The sequence below is a fragment of the Athalia rosae genome, chromosome 7 (assembly GCF_917208135.1).
Source record: "Athalia rosae chromosome 7, iyAthRosa1.1, whole genome shotgun sequence".
NCBI lineage: Eukaryota > Metazoa > Arthropoda > Insecta > Hymenoptera > Athaliidae > Athalia > Athalia rosae.
In genome coordinates this window covers 4,400,450-4,425,066 of record NC_064032.1, presented here as the reverse complement: position 1 = coordinate 4,425,066, position 24,617 = coordinate 4,400,450, and the positions used below count along the sequence as shown (strand labels likewise).

The window sequence follows — 24,617 nt, the reverse complement described above, 5'->3', positions numbered from 1 at the left end:
AAATATTTTAGGACAAGCAAGGAGAGAAACACTTCGCGCACTGATCATCTTTCACGACCAAACAAATGACTGATATGTTGACTTAGTTTGAAATAATGACGATGTCGCGTTGCCATCGAGACCTGCGCACTGCGACCGCGTATATTTGAAAGTCCGTGGACATCGGCCTTCTGCGTTCTGAGTTTTGGGCGGTCAGGTCGAATCTTTGCAGGTTGCCTGAAACCAGGCGTACCGTAACGTCGTGGCGCAACGATGCATCAAATGTCACGCAGGGTGTGAATAGGGATGTAATAAATGTTTTATAATCAAATCGTCAACGAGAAAATATCAACAACCAATCACAATGTCAATAATTAAATTTAATCTGAACGGAATTTTTGTACAGAGATGTTTTAATTTGTATACTTTCTCTTCATTTGTAATGCACTCAGCGGCAGGTACTGAAAGAGCCAAGTAATGGATTAATGCAATCGCGCTGCAGGTGAAATCGTATGCACTCCGATACCTAATGTATAAAATCACCGTTACATCGATACTGACGTTTTTATTTTACCTACTTAAATCCCTGAGTGATTCTAAATGGCCAGCAAATATTCGACGCGATGTACGTATATTTTTCTTTCTTTTTTTTTTTGTTCGCTCAAACCTGCAGCAATTTTAGTCTCAACTACGCTATAACATACATGAATAAAATTCTTACACGTTTTAATCTTCAACATTAGCACCGTTTTATTCTCCTTGCTCCGTTTGTCACGCAAATCTAACCGATCGTAAAAAGCTACAAAGAAATATAGCCTGTGCGTTCATCGTTCGAATTTATTAACCGAAACTTGGTTTGGCCTAATTTTTTGTCCATTCATCGGCACCGACTGAAAGGTGTGTAGAACCTTTTGAACTCATTTGAAAATTGTAAATAATCGTCTATTACTATCATTAGAATTATTTTACATGGATAGGGGGGGTATATCACAATTGAAAAATCGTGTCAAATATTTCTACCAAAGAAGCGTTCGTTTGATTTGTTTCGTTTTTTTTTTTTTTTATCATCCCGCTTCGTAGAATAAAATATAATTCTCTTTATAGTTATAACTATGAATACCCTATCGAACGTTATAGTAATAAAAATGAAAATATTATACAATATGCGTATGTACAAAATTTATGCGTCGATTGTGTAATCTCTCAAGGTAAAAGCTGCCCCTTTCTCGGCTCCAAAACCGGAGGCTTGTTAGCGGTAACTTTACTTTTACTCAAAGTGCTTGTTCTTCCTGAGTAATAATCTTCGATTTCCTGCAAAGACCTGCCTTGCGTTTCGGGCAGTGCAAAGTAAAAGTAAACGGTACCGGCCAGCGGTATGAAACCGTACAACAGGTAAACACCCGGATCCGTTAAGGATACCCTGAGAAGCGGGAAAGTCTTCACCACCGTGAACACGAACAAATGAGCGGTCATTGTGGTCATACCTCCGACTATACCGCGAACTGCTACGGGATAAACTTCGCCAATCATCACCCATGGGATAACGAGAAATCCTATGGTGCAAGCTATGGTGTACGCGAATATGCAGAATACCGGAAACCACGAATACGAGGAGCTCAATTCGGCCAGAGGTATTCCTAGGGTCAGTTGCTTGTAAGCACCGAATCCTACCATTGAAAGTCCGCAGCCTATCGACGAGACGAAAGTCAGAGGTCGTCGTCCGCATCTTCGACACAAAACGCAAGCGGCTACCGTAGCCGCCAGTCTTATCACGCCCAGAATAACGGTGAGCCATTTTTCGTCCATCTTGGCGCCGGATTGTTGGAAAATTTCAACCGCGTAAAAAGTTATGGCGTTCGTTCCCGACCATTGATAAATGAGGAAGTAGAGGGCCAGCATTATGAAGGGTTTGATGGCGTTAGGCTTGAATAACGCCGTGACGATCTCCTTCGGTCCCGTCAGCCTCTTGACGTGCGCTTTGTTCGAGAAACTGACCAGCGTGTCCATCTCCTTGTCCAGGTTGCAGGTGCTCCCCCGGAGACGTCCCAGCGCTTTTCTCGCCTTGTCCGGTTTTTCGCGGGACACGAGGTACGAAGGTGTTTCGGGAAACAGGAATATCAGTATCAGAGACAGCAGAGGAACGGTAGCGCTTATTCCGGCGCATATACGCCACGACAGCATGGCCCCCAGTAAATATTCCACGAACACCCCCGTGCTAACGCCGACGCTCGAAAGGGCCGTCAACATCCCTCGGAGATGCGGCTGCGTAACTTCCGCGGCGTAAACTCTGGCGGGTGCTCCCACCATTCCGGAGCCGAGACCGACGAAAAAACGTCCGGCGTACATCATGTTTATGTCGGTGGAGAACGTTATCAAAGCCCAGCCCAAAAGCGCCGGGATCTCCGTTATTATAAGCGTCTTTTTCCTTCCCAGAGCGTCGGACAAGTAGCCGGAGAATAGACAGCCAAGAGGCGTACCGATCGCGTTGATACTGGCTGAAAAATGTGAAAGAAATTTTCGTGAAAATCGAGAAAATTGATTTTCTGTACGTCGATGGTGGACGACGAGAAAACGCTCACCTATCCACGAGGCTTCGGTTTCGGTGACCAGGATCTCACTTGTGGGCGCTTTGAGTTGAGGCAAAGCTATGGCGGAAAATCCAAAAACCATGCCGGTGTTGATTGTTCCAAGTTGGGCTGCGACGGCGGCGAGAACTTGTCGAACCGCGCTTCCTCTGGCAGCCTTTGCATTCTGCTTGTCGGTGAGACCGTTTCCGACGGGGACAGTAGTTTTCTCGATATCACCGGCGGCAAAAACCGCGGTGGACGCTGGCTGAACTCGAGGAGTTATCTGGGGGCTCACCAACGACGTTTTTTCAGCGATCTCGCCGTTCGACGATTCTTTCCTGCAACAAATATTTCGGTTTCTCTCTTGAATTTCAATAATTCCAAGTTGGGCGGAGATCGGAGGACGATAAAGTTCGACGGAAACTCGAGGAGATCACGAATCCTTTCGGAATCAACTTCAAAGAAAAATTAACGCCGCGATTCCGCGTAGCCGATGTACTTTTCGAACACCCGCCCTGTAATCAGATCTCGTCCACAGCCGCGTCTGGTGGGATAATCAAGAAATATTCTACGGGAGATCGCTTCGAACTTTTTTCTCAGCTCGGTGTTCCGCCAATTGGCGTACATACGCGTCGACCTCGGGGGCTAAAAAAATCGCAACGAAACCTTCGAGACTCTCTTTTTTCCCGCTACGACGCAGCGAATGAACGATTTTCGAAGAGCGTGTAGTTATTGAATAAAATTCGAGATACGATATCTGACGGGCCGCAGGATACGCGTGGCATTAATTTTTTCCCTATCTCGTAAACCTATTTACTTCCACGTGCATATACACACACGCGTATACCGGGCTGAACACGTTACATCGGAGCGGTCGGGCTTTCTCGCCTTTTATTTTTGTGTGCCCCTGGCAAGCATGACTGAAAATCCGTCGCTGCCGCTTACCATTATTACGGCTAGCTATGTATAGTTGCACGGGCGAATCATTTTTAGATAAGAACTTACTTCAAATATACGTATATCGCGTCTACTGAAAACGGGCCTTTTGTTGATTATTCATTAACGGTAGCGCGGGGTGATCGCGCGCGTTACACGCTCAACGATAAAACATCCGCGTGCCAGCCGCTCGTAATTATTTGCGATGAGCTGAGCGATTTAATTCACTCCCGACACATTTACAAGCGCGATCGTATGTCGCGAATAACAGCGATTGCATTCCGTTTATGCGACTGCAATTTTCAATTTTCTCGAGGAAAACTGACGGAATTCCAGAAGGAGGAGGATACGAGTAGCGGGACCGCTCGATTTTATCGTCGTTACGAGTTATCCGCTCTACCGCTCAGCGACGGATTCTCATGGCAAATTTACTCAACGGGGAAAACAAAACCCGTGCAATGGCAAAGAAAGAGAGAAAACAAAGAGATATACGAAGACCGCGAGATCGTGCGTCACTTCCTGCACGCGTGAGCTTTTTTTTTTTTTTCCATATAATATTCAAATACACACTGCGCGTTACGCTTACTACGACCCGTACGTTTATTCATAACGTTCCGAAATTAAAAAAGAATTGCGAAACAACAATTTCCGGACAGCTGATACCGCGGCACGTGACTCGTTTTATATTTTATACGTATATATACGATAATCCGATAAAACCGTAGCCGAAAAAACGATTGTATATTAAAAAAAGGAAAAAAACGACGATATTTTTTTTAATCCTCTATGTACAGCGTACAACAACTGCAGTACAATCTGATGGACGTTTGTATCTGATTTATGGCCTTCGGATAGTCGCCTCTGCGTCGTTTTTGTTGTTTTTTTTCATCCGAAATAGATTTGTTACACAAAACAAGTTTCGGCCGCAGCCGATCCACGCGGTCGCGCGAACATCTGGATCTGGATGCACAAAGGTTCTCTTTGTTCTTTTTTTGTTTTTTTTTTCTTTCTTTCTTTGGTCGAGAAACGTTGTTCGCGATCTTCAGTTTAGGCTATGGGATTTTTCTTTCAAATTAATTACAAAGAGGGGGGGGGGGGCGATGGAGAAAAAAAAAGAGAGCGCTAAACAACAACGTTTCGAGAAGTCGAATCGACGTTTGTCTATTTTGCACGTTATGCGAGAACCGGCTGGATGAATTTTCATGGTATACCGGGGTTACCCCTCGTACGTTCGGAAGGAGCACGCGGCCGTTTATCGAAGATCACGACAATAACGCGTGTCCGTAAATGTATTATTCCTGTCGGTTGCAGTATAACAGATAGAAACTTGAAATTTCCACTGGTATACAAGTGGAGAGCGCGCGCGATAATACGACTCCTCTCTCGCTCGCGTTGTCAATGACACGGTTTTACAAAAACTCGTGTTAAAAAGCGGGAATATCCCGCGAATAAATAATCCACGCTTCGGAAGTTCGGAAACGCCACGACGATCGTTTTAGCAACGATAATTCAGTTCGGTACACGTCGAATAAGTTTCACTTACCCGGTGCAGCTTATCGCGCATATATATATAAGTACTAGAGGCCCCAAGTTTTATCTTTATTTGATTACGTACCTGCGGTAGGCGGCGTTATTTATTTTACTTTATTTTATTGGAAAAACCAAAATGCGATGCACGTTCCTTACGATCGGGGTTGAAAGTCTGATCAGATATACATATAATATTCTCGAATCGTAACACGAACCCTGGAGAATATTGCGGCGCGTATTTCTACATAAATATATTTATAGGAAATGCGTCAGCTGACGTAATTTCTCTCGGTTATTTTTATCCACCGTTGTGTTTTTTTTTTTTACGCGTATCGCAAATCCACGGTCCGTTTGTATCCGGAGGTGTAAGAGAAGGGCGTCAAATTGAAGATCACGTGGAAAACTTGCGAGTGTCGTCGTACGAGTAAAAAGCTCACGCGAAACTATATCGGCTTTTCGTTCGCGCCACGTAGACGATGAATTGTCACTGGGAAAAATTAATCGTCGAACCCGCTGGTTTATGGTGACGAAAATTAATGATTCGAAAATATAATGAGAGCGCCCCGCTATATTTTAACGACTCGCGACTGGACGTGCAATTATCAGCGTGCACATGTATATACTTACTTATTCCCTGAACGTACGAATAAAATAACTAGCTAATGTAAACGTGGGTTTGCCGATTGTAATATTTCATTGTAAGGTCAAGACTTCGACTGTACATATATAATATACTCACGCGTTATCCATCTTGTTTGTAGATGATAATATTATAATGTAGAAAAAAAGAGCACAAATTTGTTTTTTTTTTTGTTTTTTATTTTTTTTTATTTCTTTTTCAGAAAATATACGTTATCGTGGATTAAATTATTTTCTTTTCTTTCCTTTGTGTATCACAGTACTTTTATCACAATAATAAAATAATATATATATATTTATATGTATATGTATATGACTTTTTGTGTAATGTTTTAATATAGTTAATTTAATTTGTTTTCTAATTGATTCATTGTATATTTAGGCGATTTTAAATAATTTGTACTAGTTATTCACGCGTAACAATAGCGGACAGAAATTGTATAAGAAGTTTTTCGTTTTTACGGTATAAGTTAAGTTGAACATTTTTTTTTTTTATTTTGTTTCTTTTTGAAATTTTTCACCTGCACACTATCGCTCACTTTCGACGGTGTTGAGAGTTCGTTCGAAGCGAAGAGGAGAGAAAGAACGAGATGTAAAAAAAACAAGAAACACGAAAGAAATTAACAATTTCTTTATTCACACGGTCTTTTTATCCAATTGTTTCAATTAATTTTTGTTTTTTTAATTATGTTTTTTTTTTTTTTTGTTTAATTTTCGTTTCGCCTAATTCAATGTAATTTACGATCGTACAACGGATGATATTCTCGAAAGGGTTCGTGCAACGCTTTTAATTGCAGCATTATACAAATTTAACGTTTTTATTCAACAAACGGAGGGTTAAAAAAATTCTATACATTCACTTTCGTCGGGTTATTGAATCGTTTGAAAATGGAAGAGAAGAAAAAAAATCTAATTATTCAACGAATGATAAATATTATCTTATATCATGTTATAAGTGACATTACGTGGGAACGTACGGGCGCGTTGTCGTTGACTGGTTGTCGCGTTTTGAGCAACGCACGTTAACATCGCTGCTCTTTATATAAAGGAATCTTGGGTCAACAATCGTGTGGGCGTTCGTACGAGAGGAAGGGGAAAAATCTCTGACCACGTGCCTATATTTTATCTATCGCAATTCGCGTTGCATGTACGTACATATAGGTATACGCGTCTCTAGGTATGTATATATATATATTTTTATTTATTACAAATACTTGTCGGGCATCGCCACAAAAGTCGATTGAAACTCGTATCGAAGTCGCACACGCCCGGCCCGTCGTCGATTCAGGGATGCACTTTCGTTTAATTCAAGTTTTGTTCTTCGTCTCTTTTGAGATATTTTTTGGTTTTCTTTTTTTTTTTTTTTTCTCTTCTCTCGCGTCGATCAACCGATCTATCTCATGGCCGAAATCGGTCACGTCCGGTGGAGGAAAATATGTGGAATCTAAAACGAGAATTCGATCGGTCGCCTCCGTTCACAAATTTTTTTTTCTTTCTTTCTTTTAATTTCACTCCCGATCTCGATTGTCGTTCCTTCTATAGTTCAGATGCACGAATGATGAGGAATTGGGTTTCCTTAATACGTAGATCTTCGTTCCTTCGTCCCTCGTTTGACTATTTTTAACGCCGTATAGTGGATAGTCCGACGCAAGTATACACTATATACCTATTTATATAATTTGGATGGGGAAGCTTGCCAAAAATATTTTTCTCTTCCTCTTCTTTCGTCGATTTTCGGGGTTGAGGGGGGGGGGGAGAAAAAAAAAATACGTTCGTAAGTATCGTTTATGATAATTGACGCTAGGTTCGGAATAATAACGAGGTAATATTAAAATCGAGAAACTTACGCGTGTTTTCCCGATATTTATAATTATCAATAATTTTTTTTTTTTTCTCTTTCCCATAAATAAATAAATGACGAAGTTTCGTGCGGCAGATATACACACCGGAGTTGTGATTATAATGTTATCTCGGCGAGAACCAGGATGAAGAGAAGAATTTGACGCGCGCGTACGATTTGATTGCGCGTTTAATTAAAGCGATCAAAGTGTGACGATTTTATGCAAATTCGAGAAAATAAAAAAAACGACGTATACATATGTGAACGTTGTTTTTCTGGCTTTACATAACCCGCACCATGACCGCGGTGTACGACTGTATCGGCCGTGTGTTACACAGAAATTATTTCGATTTTGAAAATTCGATTCCTTATGGCGAAAGGCGCGGGGTTCGAGCGCAGGTACCCGACGACAGGGTGAAACCGACGGAAGAAAAAGCGGACGTCCGATTTTAGGAAAAAAATCTGGCGACGTGAAAACGATTGGGAGGAGAAGAAGAAGAAGAAGTAGTCGGGTGTTTCGAATATACGCGAGACTTCGATCGGACTGCGATGCAGCGGCGATCGCGAGTGGCCGTCGTCGGCCTCGCGATTAATCGAAACGTCTAATAAATTCTCTCCTTCTCTTTCTCCTTCTGAATAGTATTTTTATTTTTTTTTTCTCTTCTTATTCCGATGCGACGGACGTTCGATATAATTATATTATGCCGCGTGTCGCTCGCTGACATCATCCCGGCGACGGTCTCGTGATTACTGATTTTCCATATTTAAATGCCAACAGTTTCTCTGCACAGTTCCACCCGTCCAACGTCATCGATTCTGTCGTACGGGTATAGATGTGCGATCGGCGTCGACGATTATTTCGCCGATTGATCGACCACCGTGAAAAATTATCGCCGATTATTCCTCCGATTATATCCTCGGGTAAATTCAGCCCATTTATCGATTTCTTTTCGCCGATTTTCATTCGACGTTTGATGCATTTTTCAAGATGCGAATAGTTTCGGTTACGACGTGAAAAATTATCGACCCCACACAGCGGCGGTTCTCTTTTTACAGCGCGTAAATAAAAAATTAATTCATGATAATTTATTCAATTTCGTCCAAGCCTCTTTTGATGTGCACACGTTCGCGTATACCTAGTTTAAATCAGCTATAGGAATAGGTGCTCTTTTGTTCGTTTACGTTACATCGTGTTATGCGAGCTCGCTAATTAATTATAATCGTCGTTTGAACCGTCGTGAGAATCGTAAATTCGCCGTTTATTTCTAATTGAAAAAAAAAAAAAAAAAAACAAAAAGGAAAAACTAGAAGCGAGGAACCGAATGACGTTGAAAATTACGCGCTGTTGGAAAAATGGTGAATAATTTTCCCACCAAGATGGCGCTTCGGGTACGCGTACCGATTGTGCGAAAGCGTATCTATGGAACGAGTGTTCGTTGGATCGGAATTCGAATTTGAATAACGAAAGAATTGAGTTCGAATTTTGATAATGAAGCAGATTAATAGGCCGAATCGGATTCGAGCTACGCTGGTTAATTTTTTAGAGATACTCGTTTTCTTCCTTCTCCGATATTTGTCCCACTGTAAAAACACATAATTCGATCTAATTACATATTTTACAATGTGTAATACGTCGAACGAGTTCCACTTAATTACCGCTGAGATCAAGCTAATTATGAGAAACGAGCCTGATCTGCGGTATTTTACCGCCGTGCATTCTTTTTTTTTTTTTTTTTATTCATCTCTACTCGCACGTCTCACAGTGCAACAAAAAAGACACCAATTATCTTCCCTTCCCTCGTTCGAAATCAGGACTTTCCCCGATTTCAACCGCACGCCCCGTCCGCGGATAACTTTGTATTTTTTTTTTCTTCTCCCAGCGAAAGACCGAAAATAACGCGAGGAATTCGCGCTCGCTCGTATCCGTGCGGAAAGACGTTTAGCTTCGGGTGGACGGTCTCTCGAAAAAAAAACACGTTAAAAAAGCAAAAATACGGAAAATTCGACCGAAAAGAATCCGTCGTTGATTTTTTTCCTCTCCTTTTTTCCATTCCTCGCAATCGTCGTTACGCCGTGAAAAAAATCGTACGCGTTGATCATGTGATCGAGATATCGGGTCATAAAGATATAAATCCCGTGATCACCGCCACTCGGTAGAGGTTTAAAGATTATTGAGTTGACAAATAGCCGTCGCGATTAGCGATCCGATATAACAACAGGAATAACGGTGTAATAATCAACATCATCCACGTGAAAATGCAGTGGACATCGGGCCGGATCAATTAAAACTGAAATCGGCGTGGCGAGGAAGACTGAAAAATATGACTCGTACGATCGTTGAACGTCATAGGAAATTCTTGGCAGCTTCAAGGATTAGCAAACGTCGGTCGGTTACTCGATACTTTATGCATGCGGTATTACCCGGTAGCTGATAAAAAAAAAAATAAATAAATAAAAATCGTTTATCAAATCGATAGGCCGATATCGATATTTCGGAAGCTAATTTACTGCGGTGGGGCTTCGGTAAACCGTTGTTCTCGGTACACCGTCGATTGTTTCCATTTTTTACCGTACTTCCAAAAAATGTTCTCTCGTCAAAATCCAATTGAAATTCTTGAATTTATTAAGCGATGAATTTTTTCCGCCGACGTTTCTTCTTTTTCCTCGAGTACAATAAAGATAGAATCTGAATCCGATTTCCGAAAGGCGTATCGCGACGATGATGGGGCTTTAGTTTTTAATCTAGTCGAGATTTTTCTAAAGATTTCCGAACGGAAAACACCGGGTGACGTTGACAAAAAAAAAAAGTAAAAGAACGACGTCCAGAAATAATATCTTCCCGATCGTATTTAATGAAGTGCAAATTTTTGAAATCCACAATTTCGATCACGCTGTTTTTCTGCTCGACTAAAACTTTTTCGATGAAACAGCATAAGGTATTTTTATTTACGCAAACGAAACTATGTACACGCGTAACGAGTGTGTACTTTGTGAATTATTTCGTGCATGCATGCGCTCCGACTTCTGACCGATAATAACGATTTCTCGGGCGAATCTTAAACGAATTGACAAACACCGATTCGCGCCTCATTATCCCGGACTGAACGGGACTCGGATAAAAGTTGGGAAAATATGTTTCTCCGGTATTTACGAAACTTGCGGAAATGAATGCGAGAACTTGAAAATCGGCCTTGAAATAATCACTAGCTCGTCGATCTCGTGGATGGTTGAAAATTGGAAAAAATCGAACTCGATTTCCGGTCGGTTTTATTTTCCTCTCCTTCCGTTGGGCGTAGAAAATTGAACTTGAGCTTGCGATATTGCTTCGGTAAATAGGAACGTGCGGTAAATATGTATTCAAAGTTGTCGGGTCCGAAAAAAGTACACATACGAGTGTGTATCTATATGTTCGTACACATATATATATATATACATATATATATATATATATATTCCGCAACGAAGATTATTACCTAACACACCACGTTACGTAAGATAAATATGTGCGCGTAAATTGTCACCATGCCAACCGTCATGTGACTTTTTTTTTGGCCTTCCATCATTTTTTTTATCCCCCCGTTTTTTTTTTTGTTTTTTTTGTTTTTTTTTTTTTTGTACATTTGTTTTTCGTCTTCGGGGGCACAAATTTACATGCCCGATTATCTCGCGCGGCTTTCCAGGTACAGTTAGGTAAGTTACGTACGTACGCGTACGAAGAACTTTGAGAAAATGCAACCAGCGATTTTGGAGGAAAATTTTTGGGCACTTTGTCAGAGAAAAAGTTCAATTAAAATTCACGCTTTTCGAGGATCATCGCCGAAATCGAGTCGCGAATATTACAGGGAGGACCGTCGAAGTTACCCCGCAGAGCGGATAGACGCGTATAGCGACGAATCGTGGAAGCGTAAGAATTTATGGAAAGTTGGATGAACAAAAAAACATTTCGATTGATAAAAAAAATGTTATTCCCAGTCATAATACGCGCGCGCGTAGCGTTAAAATATTACAATAAATTGTGATAATTTATAGTTCGATCGAGCGCTAACGTGTGTGTGTTTAATATAAGATTTCTTGTATTAAATCGCAAATAAAAACATCGTTATCATTCGACCGTACTGGACATATGACTGTGACGCAGAGCAACCGCTGACTCGTACGGTTATCTGAATTTATCCGAAACTAAATAACAACCTTATTTTCTTTGCGTGTGTATCTTTCACGGACACACTCTCGTGACGAATGTGTCGCGAGCTGATCGCGCTCCGTACGCCAAATCGAATTCGAAGAAAATGAATTTTTATCACAACCGATGTAATTATGCGTTAGGATCGGCGGGACGCCATTTTCTGATTTGGAAAAATATCGGGCGTCCGAGTACCTATATACGAGGGTCGAAGTTCGACGACAAAATTCGCGGATTAAATTCTCGATCGACCGATTTGTTTTTTTGTTTTTTTTTTTTTTTTTTTCTTCGGGGGTAGCTGGATGTGGCGAGAAAGTCGGAGATGAAAAATGGGGCGCGAGTTTCGTTCGACGGAACGACCGTGAGCGTTTCTTTCGACGAAAAACTATACATTGGTTTTGAAAAGATCGTTTGAACTTTGGATGAATCGGAGTTCGTTACATATGGTTTTCTATATATTTTGCCATTTTTTCCCCTCTCGTTATATTCACCGGATTATATGTAAATGGAGTATAATTATGGCACGGCGTGTGCTTTGTTAAGAAATATTTTATTTTTAGATTATTGGCAACGACGCAGACGTTCGCGGTGTGGACATTCTATATTTGAATATACCGAAGGCGGCGAAGGACAAGGGTGAACAAAAACGAGGAGCGTTGAAACACAAGATTTTTACACGGCGCGCAATTCCGATGGAAGCTACGACGACGAATCGAAAAATTGATAAAACGATTTTACACGAATAAAGTGTTTTGCAAAAATTGGCATCGACGTTTTATTCACGGAGTCACAAGGTCGAATCTAAGATTTCAATCGAAGTTATTCAAACTCAATTCGTTTTTCCTCATCGTTGCAAATCGATTCAATATCGATTTCACTTGAGTTTTCACGATTCGCGAGAAGATAATAAAATTTTTGAAAACCCGTCACACGCACAGTGGAATCCATCATTACGTCATCGATCTTTCCCTCTCTCATGATCGACGAATCGAATGAAAATAAATTAAATCATCTTTACGTCCGATTCGCTCCCAATTCTATTTCTCTTTTTTTTTTCGTTTTTCTGAAACTGGAAAGTAAAGATTTTCAAAAAATCTTCCCGTACCTACAGCGAAAAAGGTGTTCGAAAAATTTCAAATCGCTGTCCACATGGTTCGTATAGTTTCGTAGTGTGCGCGGAATGAAGAAGCGAAGAGATTAATGAAAAAGGCTGAAAGGGCCGAAGATGAAAGTACGAGCGGTTCTTTATGAAGTTATCAGCTTAATTGCACAATTATTCACGAATGCGACTGTCGCCGTTCGTGTTTAATTTCACGTGAGCCAGTTCGGCGCGGTTAATTTGTTTCCGTTGTTGTTTTTTTTTTTCTTTTTTCTTTTTTCTTTTTTCTTCTTTCGTCTATTCCGATGTTTAATTACAAAGGACAGCGATTGGCCCTATATGAATGGAGCGAACCAAGTTTTGGCATTCGGTGAGAGCGGACTGCATAATATGTAACGTTAAAAATGTAACATATGTTATACCTAAAGTGAGTCAAGAAATAGATCAAAGATCAACGGCATTCCGTAACGACATTTGAATTAACGGTACTCGAGCAGTGGTCATTTAATTAATTGTTATAATCCGACGTCGGCCGTGTGCACGCGCAGCCCAAAGGCTATTAGCAGAAGATGCTTTAATCAAAATGTTTACGCTGCAATTGAAGATAGTGGAAATAATTAAACAAAATAATATATGATACCTACAGCTAGACAAGTGAGCGTCGCGATTGCGTTTGAAATATAGGTGATATGCTGCATTTGAAATCTGTAATGTTGGACTGGTTTCAGTCAGGGGGGCAAGTTTTATGTTTCAACTAGCAGCTACGGCCGAGTGTTTGGATTCTAAAATTTCTGCGATTATTGGGGCAAAAATTTGATATTCTTTTTTTTTTTGGTAGATTCATTTATCTTTTAACTCCGTTTCATAACTGCCGCATAAATTTTCCGGCATCGGGCGCCTCGCTCCGATTATCGCATCATTGCTTCAAGCATGCATAAAACTTCGAGTTCGTCGAAGTGCCGGGTGTAGCGCTAGCTCCTGGGACCCCAAGAATTGAATTCATGAATCTCAGATTGCTTACCGATGAATGAGAAGAGAAATTCTTCGATCGTTGCGATTTTTCGGCTGAAAATCGAGTATCTTTTGAAATTCATTCTGCGATGGTTTCTCCACGTGCTTTTTTTTTTATCTCGGAAGAATGACACTGTGGAGTTATCTGGGCCACGGCCAACGCCAATTCAGATATCACGATTTTTTTCACTTTTTAGAGCGATAAATCGATGATAACTCGATCAATTTCATAGATAGATCAATTTGGCTTCCAGATTCGGATTCCTGAGGTCAGAATACACATTAATAGCATGTAAACTCCAATAAAAAAAAAAATGTTGATTTTCGACTTCAAAATTGAAAAAACTCCAAATCCCTTTGGATTTGTTCGATTTTTGGACCGAGAATGAAGTATTTTTTGAATCGATTAAATGACACTTTTCCAACGTAATTTGACTTCAGGAACACGAATCCGTTGGCCAAATTGAGCTACAAATTTTTCTTATCGAAATATCCTCAATTTTTCACTTTTTGGATCGATAAATTGGCGATAACTCGATGAATTTTATAGCTAGATCAATTTAACTTGCGAATTCGAATTCCTGAGATCAAGATACATAAGAATGGCGTATAAAATAGAATATTACACAGCTGCGATTCGATCCATTCATCATTTACAAACTCTTCTTTTCTATTTTAGGCAAGAAGTGGACAGCCTACGAAGCAAATCCACCTCATACAAATGAATCGTACAACACAGTTGTCTTTGGAATACTTTGAAGTTAATTCGGATGAAAAATTTCGTCAATGATATCGTGACTCATTTACTGTAAGAATAGATGCATCTGCATAAATAAATCCATCATATACATAATAATGTGCTAAAGTTCATTTCACCTCCATTGAATTATCCATAATCAAAAATCATCGTCAAAATCCAAAAATCAAGCCTAAAACAAATCCCGAAGGAATCAATCGAGACTTTTTTTTTTATCAATCATTTATTACAAAAAAAATCTGATCCAAAAATCCAATTTCTACAAACCGCGAGCTGGCGCCATCCCTCGGAATTTCGGTGAACTTAGAAGGGGTGCGCTTAAGGGTGGTCGGTATTCTATATACCTAGGAGCCGCTAAGGGATGAAATAGCGGTAAAAATAAATCAGTCTAATTCAAATGAAGATTAACGTTCATTCCTTGGGTGCAAAAATTTCAAAAATCTGTCGATTGCAACCCCTAATTTTTTCAAAGTACTAAGCTACTTGCTGCATAGTGTAACTATTCATATTCACCTGTAATTGCGATTCCGTCTCCATCGCGAAATAATTTCGCGTACTGATCGATGGGAATCGTTCCGATTCAATCGATATTACGTAATTTGAATGAAATCTGCCGTTTTTTTCACATCGTCGAAGAGACAAGGAACTGCGCAAATAAGAATCCCGATGTTGTACCACGGTATTGATTACCGAGGTCAGCCTCGAAATCGTTCGGAATATTATACCGCCGGATTCCCTGGAGAGGCGATTACATTTTTTCACCTTCTTCACGGAGCGTGTGAGAGGAAAAAAAACCGAACGCGGAAATCGTTACGTTACGAAAAAAAAAAAAAAAAAAAATTCACCTTCGAATAGTTTCAAACAATTCCGAGCTGCGATTGCGGCAACTGCACCGCGACACCGTATGAAAATCAATGCAATAATGAACCGGGTATTAAAATTAAAACATAAATCTACAACCGGTATAACGAGTCGCTTAAGTATTACGTGGATATATACGATTTGCACCTCTATACACCTGGATCGGTGAAAAAAACAAATCCAATGAAATAAAATGTATACGAAGAAAAAAATTTTATGTCACAGACGGAGAGAAAGAGGGGGAAATATGGATGGATGGATAGATAGAGAGAGAGAGAGAGTGGTTTCTATTTCTATGAGAGACTAGTGTAAATTCGATACGATATATTTTATCGTAAAAAATAACCACATGGAAGAAATTCTTCCATTCGTCCGAGTCCAGGCGGTTAGGATCCGTTTCTTTGGTGTCTCCGAGCCTTTTTATACAAATAAATACAGACGTCCAGATTATTCGTTGCACCACGTTTAGCGCGTTGGTTAACGATGTGTTACGTGCACGAGTGTAGGTTTCGAATGTGAAAACATACGTACGTACGTGATGTACGTGTCCCGGTTCTGTGAAACCTAAATAGGTGAGCGTTACGAGTGCTAAGGTTTCGGTCAAACGGTCGTACGTACGTACGTACGTTACAAGGGCATCGTTATACATTCGTCCTCGCGGTCGGCTCGGTGTCGGCCGTTTAAAATCGGGTAGTGTGAAAATTCGCCTCGTCGTTAACTCGATATCGGACGTGGTAATCTAAAACAAAGTGGTGCGGTTTAGTTTTCAATTTGAAATCAACCTCCTGCCGTAGTTAACAAAACGATGCCAGTTAACGCTTCGAGCTTACAATCGTCCACCGGTCACCCGCGAGGATACCACTACTTCTTGTTCCGCAGACCGCGTTAGCGCGCCGTGAAAAAAAGGATCGCCTCTCCGGGGTTCGTTGGGACGAATAAGCGAGTCTCGCAAGCGGTCAAATTTTTCATAAAAATGGATAAAAAACTGAAAGGGCGGGACGAGGATGCGGATCCTCGTTACTGGCCGAATTGCGACACTTCCGTCTGGTTGAGATCCTGCGAAGAGGAAGTTTTGGAGCCGATAACCGGGAAGAATTTCGGAACGTTTCCCCATTGGCTGAACGGAGTTTTGCTGAGAAACGGACCCGGGAGTCTCAATGTCGGTGATTACAATTTCGAACACTTGTTCGACAGTTCGGCGCTGCTTCACAGGTGAGTCGACGATTTCGCGGTCGCCAAGGATTGACTCAACGATCTTTGAATTATTTAAGATTCGCCATAAACGATGGGAGGGTAACGTATCAACGGCGTTTCGTTCAGACGGACGTTTACAAGAGGAATCGAGCCGCTCAGAGAATTGTTTTCACGGAATTCGGTACCAAAGCCGTTCCGGATCCCTGCCAGTGCATTTTTAGCAGGTAAAATTCAACGAAAATTCTCTCTCTTTTCGATTGTTTTTTTGATTTCAATTTTTATCCTACCCGCAGAGTCGCGTCAATTTTTAACATAGAGAAATCGATGGCCGACAATTCCATGATATCGATTTACCCGTTCGGCGATGAATTTTACGCCTTCACCGAGGCCCCTTTCATGCACAGGATAGACCCGGAGACGTTGGAAACCAAAGACAAGGTCGACTCGAAGTGACATTCGGTTAAAAAAAAAAAATGTATCGCAAATATTGGCTATAATTATTCTATTTGCAGATATTCATATCCCGACACGTGGCTCTCGTTAATCACACTTCCCACCCTCACGTAATGAACGACGGAAGTATTTTCAATTTAGGTTTGAAGGTAACAGCTAGAGGATTGGCCTACGGCGTAGTCCGTTTTTCGACCGATCGAGAGGCCGCCGGTGAGTCGAGCGCAGACTTTTAACGAAGTAAAGTGAACACACGGTATCTAAAAGCCGAAATTATTTCCCAGGCGACTCGGAGGACCCCGAAAAACGATCGATATTCGATCGAGCTAAGCTCGTGGCTACCGTGAACGCGAGATGGTCTTGCAATCCGTCTTACATGCACAGTTTCGGCGTAACGGACAATTACTTTGTAATAGTGGAACAGCCCCTTTCGATTTCGATTTTTACGCTGGTCGCGTGTCGGCTGAAAAACGAACCGATGTCGTCGTGCCTGAAGTGGTACGACAAGGAAAATGTAATTATCATGTATGAGAAAGAAAAAAAGAAAAATCAAAAAAAAAAAACACACAAACAATTCATCGAATTTTATTCACACAAACCGACTTGTAAAATGTTTCCGCCAGACTCTGATACACCTCGTTTCGCGAAAAACTGGCACCAAAGTGAAGACTTTCGTGGCTGAGGCATTTTTTTATCTCCACATAATAAACCAGTTCGAAACGAAGGATGGAAAGAACGTTGTGCTGGATATTTGCTGCTACAGGGACGCGAAAATGCTCGACTGTATGTACGTGGAAGTGATGAAGGTAAGAAATTTTACGAAAACTGAGAGACTCGCGGACCCGGTTTTGAATTTCTCTTATTTTTTCTCCGTTTTCAGAACGCGCACAAAAATCCAAACTACGCCGAAATGTTCCGCGGAAGGCCGCTGAGGTTCATCTTACCGGTGGAAAGTACGTCCGACGAAATATCCGAGGAAATAAATTTGGTAGGTGGCCAATTATTTCGTCGATCTGAGAAGGTCGAAAAAAACGAAGGAGACGAAGAAGCAGAATCTTTTCCGGTCGAAACGGAAAATTTACTCAAGAAGGGGGCTGCGGCGTACCGACTTCCGGACGGTAATATTTTCGTGAAACCGGAACTGCTGTGCGATCTAGGATGCGAAACGCCTAGAATAAATTCCGAATTTAATCTCGGCAAGGAGTATAGATATTTTTACGCAATATCGAGCGACGTCGATCTCGAAATTCCGGGAACGGTTTGTAAAAAAACGAAAAAAAAGAAAAAAAAAAAATATCACAGATTTCCGTTGTCAGAAACTAACGACCGATATTTTTTCCTATTTCTCACCACGCGAAGCTCATCAAGGTGGACACGGTTACCAAGACCCGGAAAATATGGTGCGAAAAAAATGTTTATCCAAGCGAGCCGATATTCGTACCGAACCCGGAAGGAACGGTGAGATAATATCTTCTCTTCTCGATGTCCCGTACTCCATGGATAATTCGTTGAATTTTTTTTTTTTTTTGTTTCAAGCGAGAAGACGACGGTGTGGTCATATCCGCTCTTGTTTGGGGTGAGAATCGAGAGACCGAAGTTGGATTTTTGGTCCTCGACGGAACGACCTTCGAAGAAATCGCAAGGTCGACCTTCGAAACACCTGGACCCGTTCCAAAGTGTTTGCACGGATGGTTCGACTTGAAGAAATAAAATAAAGCGGAGTCAACTCTGAGCGATTCATACGGTTTTAGTGATTAAATTTTTCATTCCGTGTTAAATTCACGTGAGTTCGGATACACAATGAAACGGTCAATTGAAATTGGCTAAATAATATACAATTATTCGTATGCACGATCCACGTGTGCGCGGTCACCAAACTGAACATTTTTTCAAAGGGTTCATCGGAGCGCCAAGCGGGCAGTTGAAAACTTGCGCAAAATCTTCGGAATTCGAAAGAGTACCGATGACACGAAATTTCCCCGGCGAATGCACCGCCGTTTTCAATTTGTTCCTCGTAGCTTCCGGTCGCATCGAACCGCACCAAACTTGGGCGAAATTCAGAAAAAATAATTGCTTCCCGGTGGCGCTTATGCCGGGCAAAGTCTCGTTAGCCTCGCCGTTCGTGTTCAGCCATCTTTGATACGCCTGAAAAAAAAAGGAAAAAACGAAGTTTTTTAGTGTCATCGATACGCTGTCGATTTCAACATCACCGTTTCTTCGTTCGTTGTCCACGTGGTCGCGAGTTTGTCAAATTTAATGTAGAATATTTCCATAGCCAATAAACTCACCCTGAACGCCTGTTTGATTCCTCCGTTGTCGGCAATGTTCTCACCCTGCGTATTTATTCCGTCAATTTGCATGCCGACTTCGGTCACGGTGTAGCGACTGTACTGGTCTGAAAATTGAACAGAGGCGAAAAGGAATCGTTAGAGCGCACCGAATTTTCGTATTCCAAAATGCAAAAATAAAAAACAAAAAAATAAAAAATCCCACACCGATGAGACACTGAGCTCTTTGATGAAAGCCTTCGATGGCCTCGTCCTTCCACCACCTGTGTAAATTTCCCTCCTTGTCGAAGAGTCTCCCCTTGTCGTCGAAACCGTGAGTGATCTCGTGACCGATGACCACCCCGATACCACCGTAATTCAGACTCCTGGGAAAGTATCTGTGGTAAAACGGTGGCTGTAAAATACCCGCCGGAAACACTAGAGAGGCAACCAAAAAAAAAAAAAAATCGATCGATCGATTTTAATAAGCGATAAAAAATTGTTTTTTTTGATCGCAACAACCATTATTGTCTTACTTATCTGATTTTTATTACGACTGTAATAAGCGTTTACAACGGCCGGCGCGGTGTTCCACAACGTCTTGTTCACAGGACTGCCTAATCTGTCTTGTTCCACGCGCGTCAAGTGCTGCAGAATGTTCAAAGTATTTTCGAAGTATTTATCGGGACTGATCGAAACCTGGGGGATAGAAAAATGAACAAAAGTAAAGTCCATGCCCTAAACGGTTCGAGTTAATATCTTCCTCCGGAGTGTTAGGCTCACATCTTTGTAGCGTTCATTTAGAAGGTGGGATTGCAAAATAAAATCCGGATACCCGATCCTGAGCAACATAGCGTCGACTTTTTCACTGGCCAACTGTTTAGTTTCGTCGTCGATCCATATAGTCTTGGTCAACAATTCTCTGAACGATTGTTGGATCTCCTGTGTCATCAGCAAGGTCTGCGAGTTGGAGAAGAATAGAAAATAAAAGAAAAAAAAAGGAAAAAGAGAAAGAACAGATTTTGGGCAAATTGGATGCGTGAGAGAGGAAACGTTAACGAGCGAATCTTACGTCGTTTTTACTGTTCTCGTCGAAATATTTTCTGACGAACATCGAGCCAACGGCCATTCCCATGTTAGAATTCACCTGGGCAACGCAATTTTTCCATCTCGACGGCGCCTGCTCTCTGCCGAACAGAATGTAATAAAATCTTTGCTTCGCTTCTTGGAAACGATCGTCCAAATTGTTGACGCGGTGTCGCACGAAACGCCACAACAAGTAGTTGGATATCGTCCTGCAAATTGAATGGAAAAAAAACAATCGATACGGTTCGATCGCGATTGTCGTCGATTTGAAATTTTTTTTATTCGTCAAAATACCTGGCCGGTGTCTTCGAGAGCAGATTGACCAGATCTTGAATGTATTGGAGAGCGAACACGACAACGGGCTCCGAAATATCAGCAGGTCTAGCCAAAACTATGGACAAATATCGCTTCCAATCAATTTGAGGTATCACGGTTCTCAATTCTCCGATACTCATTCGTTGGTAAAGTTCGGAAACGTTGCGTCTCTCGTCGGGTGAAGACGTTATCTGTACAAAAGACGCGGTCAACGAACGGAAAGGTCGGAGGTAGAAATAATTTTACCTTCGCAAGGTTCGTTTCGAAGTCGATCAGCTCGTCGGCGTAAATTGTCGCGTTTTCAATAGGGGCTCCTAGCAGCGTCGCAATTTTTATCAAGTAACTTTTGTAGGCTTCCAAGTAAAGTGCGTTAGACGGTTGGAGGAAGTAATCTCTCGTTGGAAGGCCGAGAGACGTCTGATCGAACTGAAAACGATTCGGAAAAATCAATTTTCTGCTGATCCAGAATCGACAATTTTCGGTTTACCTGTATGACGTACTGATCGCTGTTTCTGATGTCGGGTCCGACCCACTCGGAAATTAAAATATCGTTGTTGTAGAGCCGCAATTGGGCGACGAGGAGAAGCCAGTCAAATTTCTCCGGGTTCCAACTGGGCCGTAAAATCGGCCAACCCCCCAGTTCGTCCAAAAGCTCGATCAAAGGCCGCTCCATACGTTGCTCCAAGATCTCTAGGCGTCATTTTGCATGTTAGAAGTTTTCCGATAGAATGAACGTGTCGATAAATGAAGAAATGAATGAAATTAACAGAAAGATCATCGCTCACCGTAATTCATGCAGCTTTCAAAGAGGTGTTTGGCTTTGACCGTAGCGTCGATCGTTTCGGGTTTTGATCCGGGCGAAATCGGCTCCTCCAATAATTCCTTCAAAACTGAATCTAAGGACTCTCTTAGCATTTCAAATGTGTCATATCCTGCTTTATCTTTTGGTATTGGGTTACGTTTTCCCCAATTACCGCATGCATATTGGTAAAAGTCACGACAGGGATCTACTGTATTATCCATGTACCTTAACATCATCTTCGCTGGAATTAACGAAACAATTTTTGCAAGTATTGATAGAGAGAAAATTAATGGCTGCCTTCTTTCAATTTTTGGATCGTGTGAGGGGTGCTTTTTGCTCGGTAGAAAATCAAATAATTAATTTTTTATTCGCCCTTTTTCGGAACGCCATTATTAATTGTCCCAAAATTCGGACTTACAATTTACACAAGAATTATTCGTTCGTTTTAGTTTTTTTTTTTTTTTTTTTTTGTCATTTACTTTACTATTACGCTATTAAAAATTAAATACTCTACATTCTAGAAAGTTCTGTTCATATGTCACTGCGACGAAGCGAGGTTCAATAAAAAAACGATATTACGAAAATCTCTGCACAACGTTTATGATAATTTTTATAAATAATTTTTCATAAGCACCTTGCGCTTCGCGGATGCTCTTCACGTCGCCTTCCCCCTTCCAAAACGCGTGAAAATCCGAAGAGGTGTCCAAATTCTCGTCGTCCATAGCGATCCAGGTGTTATCGGTAATCGAAGGTCTTCCGACCTGCTCGCCCTCGTCGGATTCGCTTTGTGGTTGCGCCTCATCTTTGTCTCCGGAACTCACCGTGTGCCACGGCATCTGATTCGCCGAATTCCCCGCTGTATCTCCGTACATCAATTCGCCTTCCCTGTAACACGGAGTCGCTTCAATATCCGAACGATTACACTGCATGTTTTCAAACTCACTGATAATCGTCGGCGTCGGTCTCCCCGTTTTCGTAAGTCTCGATTTCCTCCCCCTTACCCGGATAGTCGGCCAGTGAATTCACCAGTCTGTCTTCCGGTATGTCTGCGTCTTTTTCTACCAGTATATTCGAATCATCCCCATTCACCTGTGATATCGTCAACGATAATTGTTTGTACAGAAAATTACCCCCCCCGCAGGATTATTTCGAGTAACGAAAATTGTAGAATCGGAGGAATTTTTCCCAGAGTACCCTGAAACTCTGCCATTTGTCCGAGGTGGAGACGTCCCTCTTTTGTCGTCCCATGTTGAAAGTTATATCGGGTGGTACGTAGCTGGTTTTTATTTCCTGTAGTATTTCCCTCGGGTCCTCGATTTCCGACTGATCGGGGTCATAACTCAATACGGCTGAAAAATACAAGAATATCTTTGGGACGTGGATGTTCATGCGAGGCCGATTACCCATCCGATAATTACCTTGAACGTTACCGCTGCTTTCTCGAGACAATTCGTTCGGCTCCTGCGTTATCTGGTGTGAAACTTTGCCGGTCGCATTCGACCTGCATATCGCTATGAATATGATTGTGACCGGCAATAAGACAGCGGGTATTATTAGCATAAGTCTAACTCTCAATCTCCAGGTATTGTTACCGCCCATGCACCACCTGATATTACAATTACAAGAAACTTAATAGCGGTTTTGAGGAAATCGATGAAGCTTTTGTCGGCTTCGTGGCAAAAAAAAAAGCTTTTCAGATCAATCGAATACAACCGACGAGACGACGATGCGGGTCTTTTAAACACACACCGACTATACAGTGCGAACTCATCGGCATATTTACTTCAATCTCCCAGTTTCCTTGTTAATCGCAAGTCTGCAAGAAGGACATGGACCACCGCTATAGTAATCTTCGTCGTTGAACTGGTTCAAACGATCGGTACCTCTCATTTTTTATCTCTGCAATAAATCAGCGTGTGAAAATTTTCTCGAGATATTCAAGCTTCGAATGGGTTTACTGAGATCTTAGAGGAACTGTGAAATTATTCGTAGAAACGCCCGGTACCAAAATCTTCCTTACCTCGATCCGTATAGCAAGTGTCGCGAGCAAAGGAAGGATTAAAAGTTTTGATAAAACTGAATAGGTACCGCGAACGCGGTATATTATCACAGGAAAGTGCCAAACATGTGGTGGGCTGTAATATGCGGGGACCCAACTTGGACTAAGATTAAAGGGTCTAAATGATATGACCTTTACAATCAATTTAAGAATTTAAGATGATTACAGCACTTGTTTTCTATTGTCAATCACACCCACCCTATCAAAAGTAGTTGTGAGCGGTACAAAGTCGCAAGCCTACGTTCCAACGTACAAAAAGTGCGAAGTGTCGGATAAACGTCGTAAAACTACGATTCGACCGATCGCAATTAAATTTTGACGACAATTGTCATCATCCGATTGGAATATAGTACACATGTGGCGAAGACAAAGTTATCAGATCATTACCATGAATATTGAAATTTGATTATTCTCGCGCTCTTACAAGGATGAGCGCCAAAATTCGTAAGACAAAATTCAGGTTCTTCAGACCGTCTAAAAAAAAGCATTGACACGTATTCTAGGATTTCAGTTTTTTTTTTTTCTCTCTGTACTTCCTGATTTAATCACGAACTGCAGAAGTGGAAGAAAAAAGAAAAAAAATAACAACAAAAAATGAATTTCTTACCTGAGAGAAATTATTTGAATGTACGATAATTTGTGAACCGAGTTCGATCTGACATGTAACGTGACACAATATTGTTTTCATCCGTGGTGATACGGGTTGATGATAATGATCGGGTTGACGGAAGAAAAGGTGGTGATGATGAAAAAAAACCGCGTAAACGGTCCGCGTTTATTATTTATAATTAGTGTTACAATACTGGTAACAATTGGATTTCACACGTGCGTAAGATTTGAAAAAGATATCCTGGATCGAGGTCTACAGATTTAACCGAAGCTACTGGATATACTCTTTGAGAGAGCGAAGGGAATTGAGCTATTGTGCCAGAAGTCACTCCATGAATGCTAATATTGTACTGACACTACGTTGATTTAAAATATACAGATTGGCAGAGAGACATACGGACGCTCACAAAGTGGATAGTTATTTTGCACGGTT

At 41.4% G+C, this 24,617-nt stretch overlaps 3 protein-coding genes and 1 long non-coding RNA gene across 12 annotated transcripts; 2 read left to right on the top strand and 2 right to left on the bottom strand.

Moving 5' to 3' along the window:
* Positions 1 to 338: 338 nt before the first annotated feature.
* On the bottom strand, positions 339 to 7,530 carry LOC105690703 (facilitated trehalose transporter Tret1-like). Of its 4 annotated transcripts, none has more exons than XM_048658951.1 (3): positions 6,860 to 7,530; positions 2,559 to 2,884; positions 339 to 2,474 (listed from the first exon to the last, which is right to left on the bottom strand). In XM_048658951.1, the coding sequence occupies exons 1-3, from the start codon at positions 6,874 to 6,876 to the stop codon at positions 1,183 to 1,185; spliced, it is 1,635 nt and encodes a 544-aa protein (XP_048514908.1). In that variant the 5' UTR covers positions 6,877 to 7,530; the 3' UTR covers positions 339 to 1,182. The 4 variants fall into 4 exon arrangements, with proteins under 4 accessions (XP_048514908.1, XP_048514910.1, XP_012264204.2 ...); XM_048658953.1 differs by having other exon boundaries at positions 6,866 to 7,530; XM_012408781.3 differs by having other exon boundaries at positions 5,752 to 7,528.
* A 1,536-nt stretch (positions 7,531 to 9,066) lies between these two features.
* LOC125501857 lies at positions 9,067 to 15,048 on the top strand. Of its 2 annotated transcripts, XR_007279634.1 has the most exons (3): positions 9,067 to 9,877; positions 12,235 to 12,468; positions 14,464 to 15,048. It is a non-coding gene; the product is annotated as an uncharacterized LOC125501857 (long non-coding RNA). The 2 variants fall into 2 exon arrangements; XR_007279633.1 differs by lacking the exon at positions 14,464 to 15,048 and having other exon boundaries at positions 9,067 to 10,427; positions 12,235 to 12,435.
* Positions 15,049 to 15,679: 631 nt separating this feature from the next.
* Positions 15,680 to 18,909, top strand: LOC105693679 (carotenoid isomerooxygenase). Of its 2 annotated transcripts, XM_012413761.3 has the most exons (9): positions 15,684 to 16,614; positions 16,674 to 16,820; positions 16,890 to 17,034; positions 17,109 to 17,259; positions 17,331 to 17,560; positions 17,670 to 17,852; positions 17,927 to 18,304; positions 18,406 to 18,504; positions 18,583 to 18,909. In XM_012413761.3, the coding sequence occupies exons 1-9, from the start codon at positions 16,376 to 16,378 to the stop codon at positions 18,754 to 18,756; spliced, it is 1,746 nt and encodes a 581-aa protein (XP_012269184.2). In that variant the 5' UTR covers positions 15,684 to 16,375; the 3' UTR covers positions 18,757 to 18,909. The 2 variants fall into 2 exon arrangements, with proteins under 2 accessions (XP_048514904.1, XP_012269184.2); XM_048658947.1 differs by having other exon boundaries at positions 15,680 to 16,614; positions 17,927 to 18,504; positions 18,583 to 18,900.
* LOC105693665 (neprilysin-4) lies at positions 18,776 to 24,556 on the bottom strand. 4 transcript variants are annotated; one of them, XM_048658946.1, is made up of 17 exons: positions 24,183 to 24,556; positions 23,537 to 23,651; positions 23,300 to 23,415; positions 22,935 to 23,122; positions 22,711 to 22,865; positions 22,460 to 22,605; positions 22,151 to 22,401; positions 21,500 to 21,757; positions 21,202 to 21,404; positions 20,961 to 21,140; positions 20,694 to 20,905; positions 20,386 to 20,608; positions 20,097 to 20,273; positions 19,850 to 20,012; positions 19,542 to 19,751; positions 19,335 to 19,441; positions 18,776 to 19,191 (listed from the first exon to the last, which is right to left on the bottom strand). In XM_048658946.1, exons 3-17 carry the CDS (start codon positions 23,404 to 23,406, stop codon positions 18,916 to 18,918), a joined length of 2,856 nt encoding a protein of 951 aa, XP_048514903.1. In that variant the 5' UTR covers positions 23,407 to 23,415; positions 23,537 to 23,651; positions 24,183 to 24,556; the 3' UTR covers positions 18,776 to 18,915. The 4 variants fall into 4 exon arrangements, with proteins under 4 accessions (XP_048514903.1, XP_012269168.2, XP_012269176.2 ...); XM_012413745.3 differs by lacking the exon at positions 23,537 to 23,651; XM_012413753.3 differs by lacking the exon at positions 24,183 to 24,556 and having other exon boundaries at positions 23,537 to 23,766.
* Positions 24,557 to 24,617: the final 61 nt, after the last annotated feature.

Coding starts and splice junctions, on each gene's coding strand:
- LOC105693665 (XM_048658946.1), bottom strand. CDS start 23,406: ATGAGAGGTACCGATCGTTTGAACCAGTTCAACGACGAAGATTACTAT. Junction 20,274..20,385: donor ACGAGAACAGTAAAAACGAC/GTAAGATTCGCT, acceptor TCCAACTCGCAG/ACCTTGCTGATGACACAGGA. Junction 19,192..19,334: donor GAATCAAACAGGCGTTCAGG/GTGAGTTTATTG, acceptor TTTTTTTTTCAG/GCGTATCAAAGATGGCTGAA.
- LOC105693679 (XM_048658947.1), top strand. CDS start 16,376: ATGGATAAAAAACTGAAAGGGCGGGACGAGGATGCGGATCCTCGTTAC. Junction 17,853..17,926: donor TGTACGTGGAAGTGATGAAG/GTAAGAAATTTT, acceptor CTCCGTTTTCAG/AACGCGCACAAAAATCCAAA. Junction 18,505..18,582: donor TACCGAACCCGGAAGGAACG/GTGAGATAATAT, acceptor TTTTGTTTCAAG/CGAGAAGACGACGGTGTGGT.
- LOC105690703 (XM_048658950.1), bottom strand. CDS start 3,173: ATGTACGCCAATTGGCGGAACACCGAGCTGAGAAAAAAGTTCGAAGCG. Junction 2,885..3,060: donor GGACGAGATCTGATTACAGG/GCGGGTGTTCGA, acceptor TATTTGTTGCAG/GAAAGAATCGTCGAACGGCG. Junction 2,475..2,558: donor AACCGAAGCCTCGTGGATAG/GTGAGCGTTTTC, acceptor CACATTTTTCAG/CCAGTATCAACGCGATCGGT.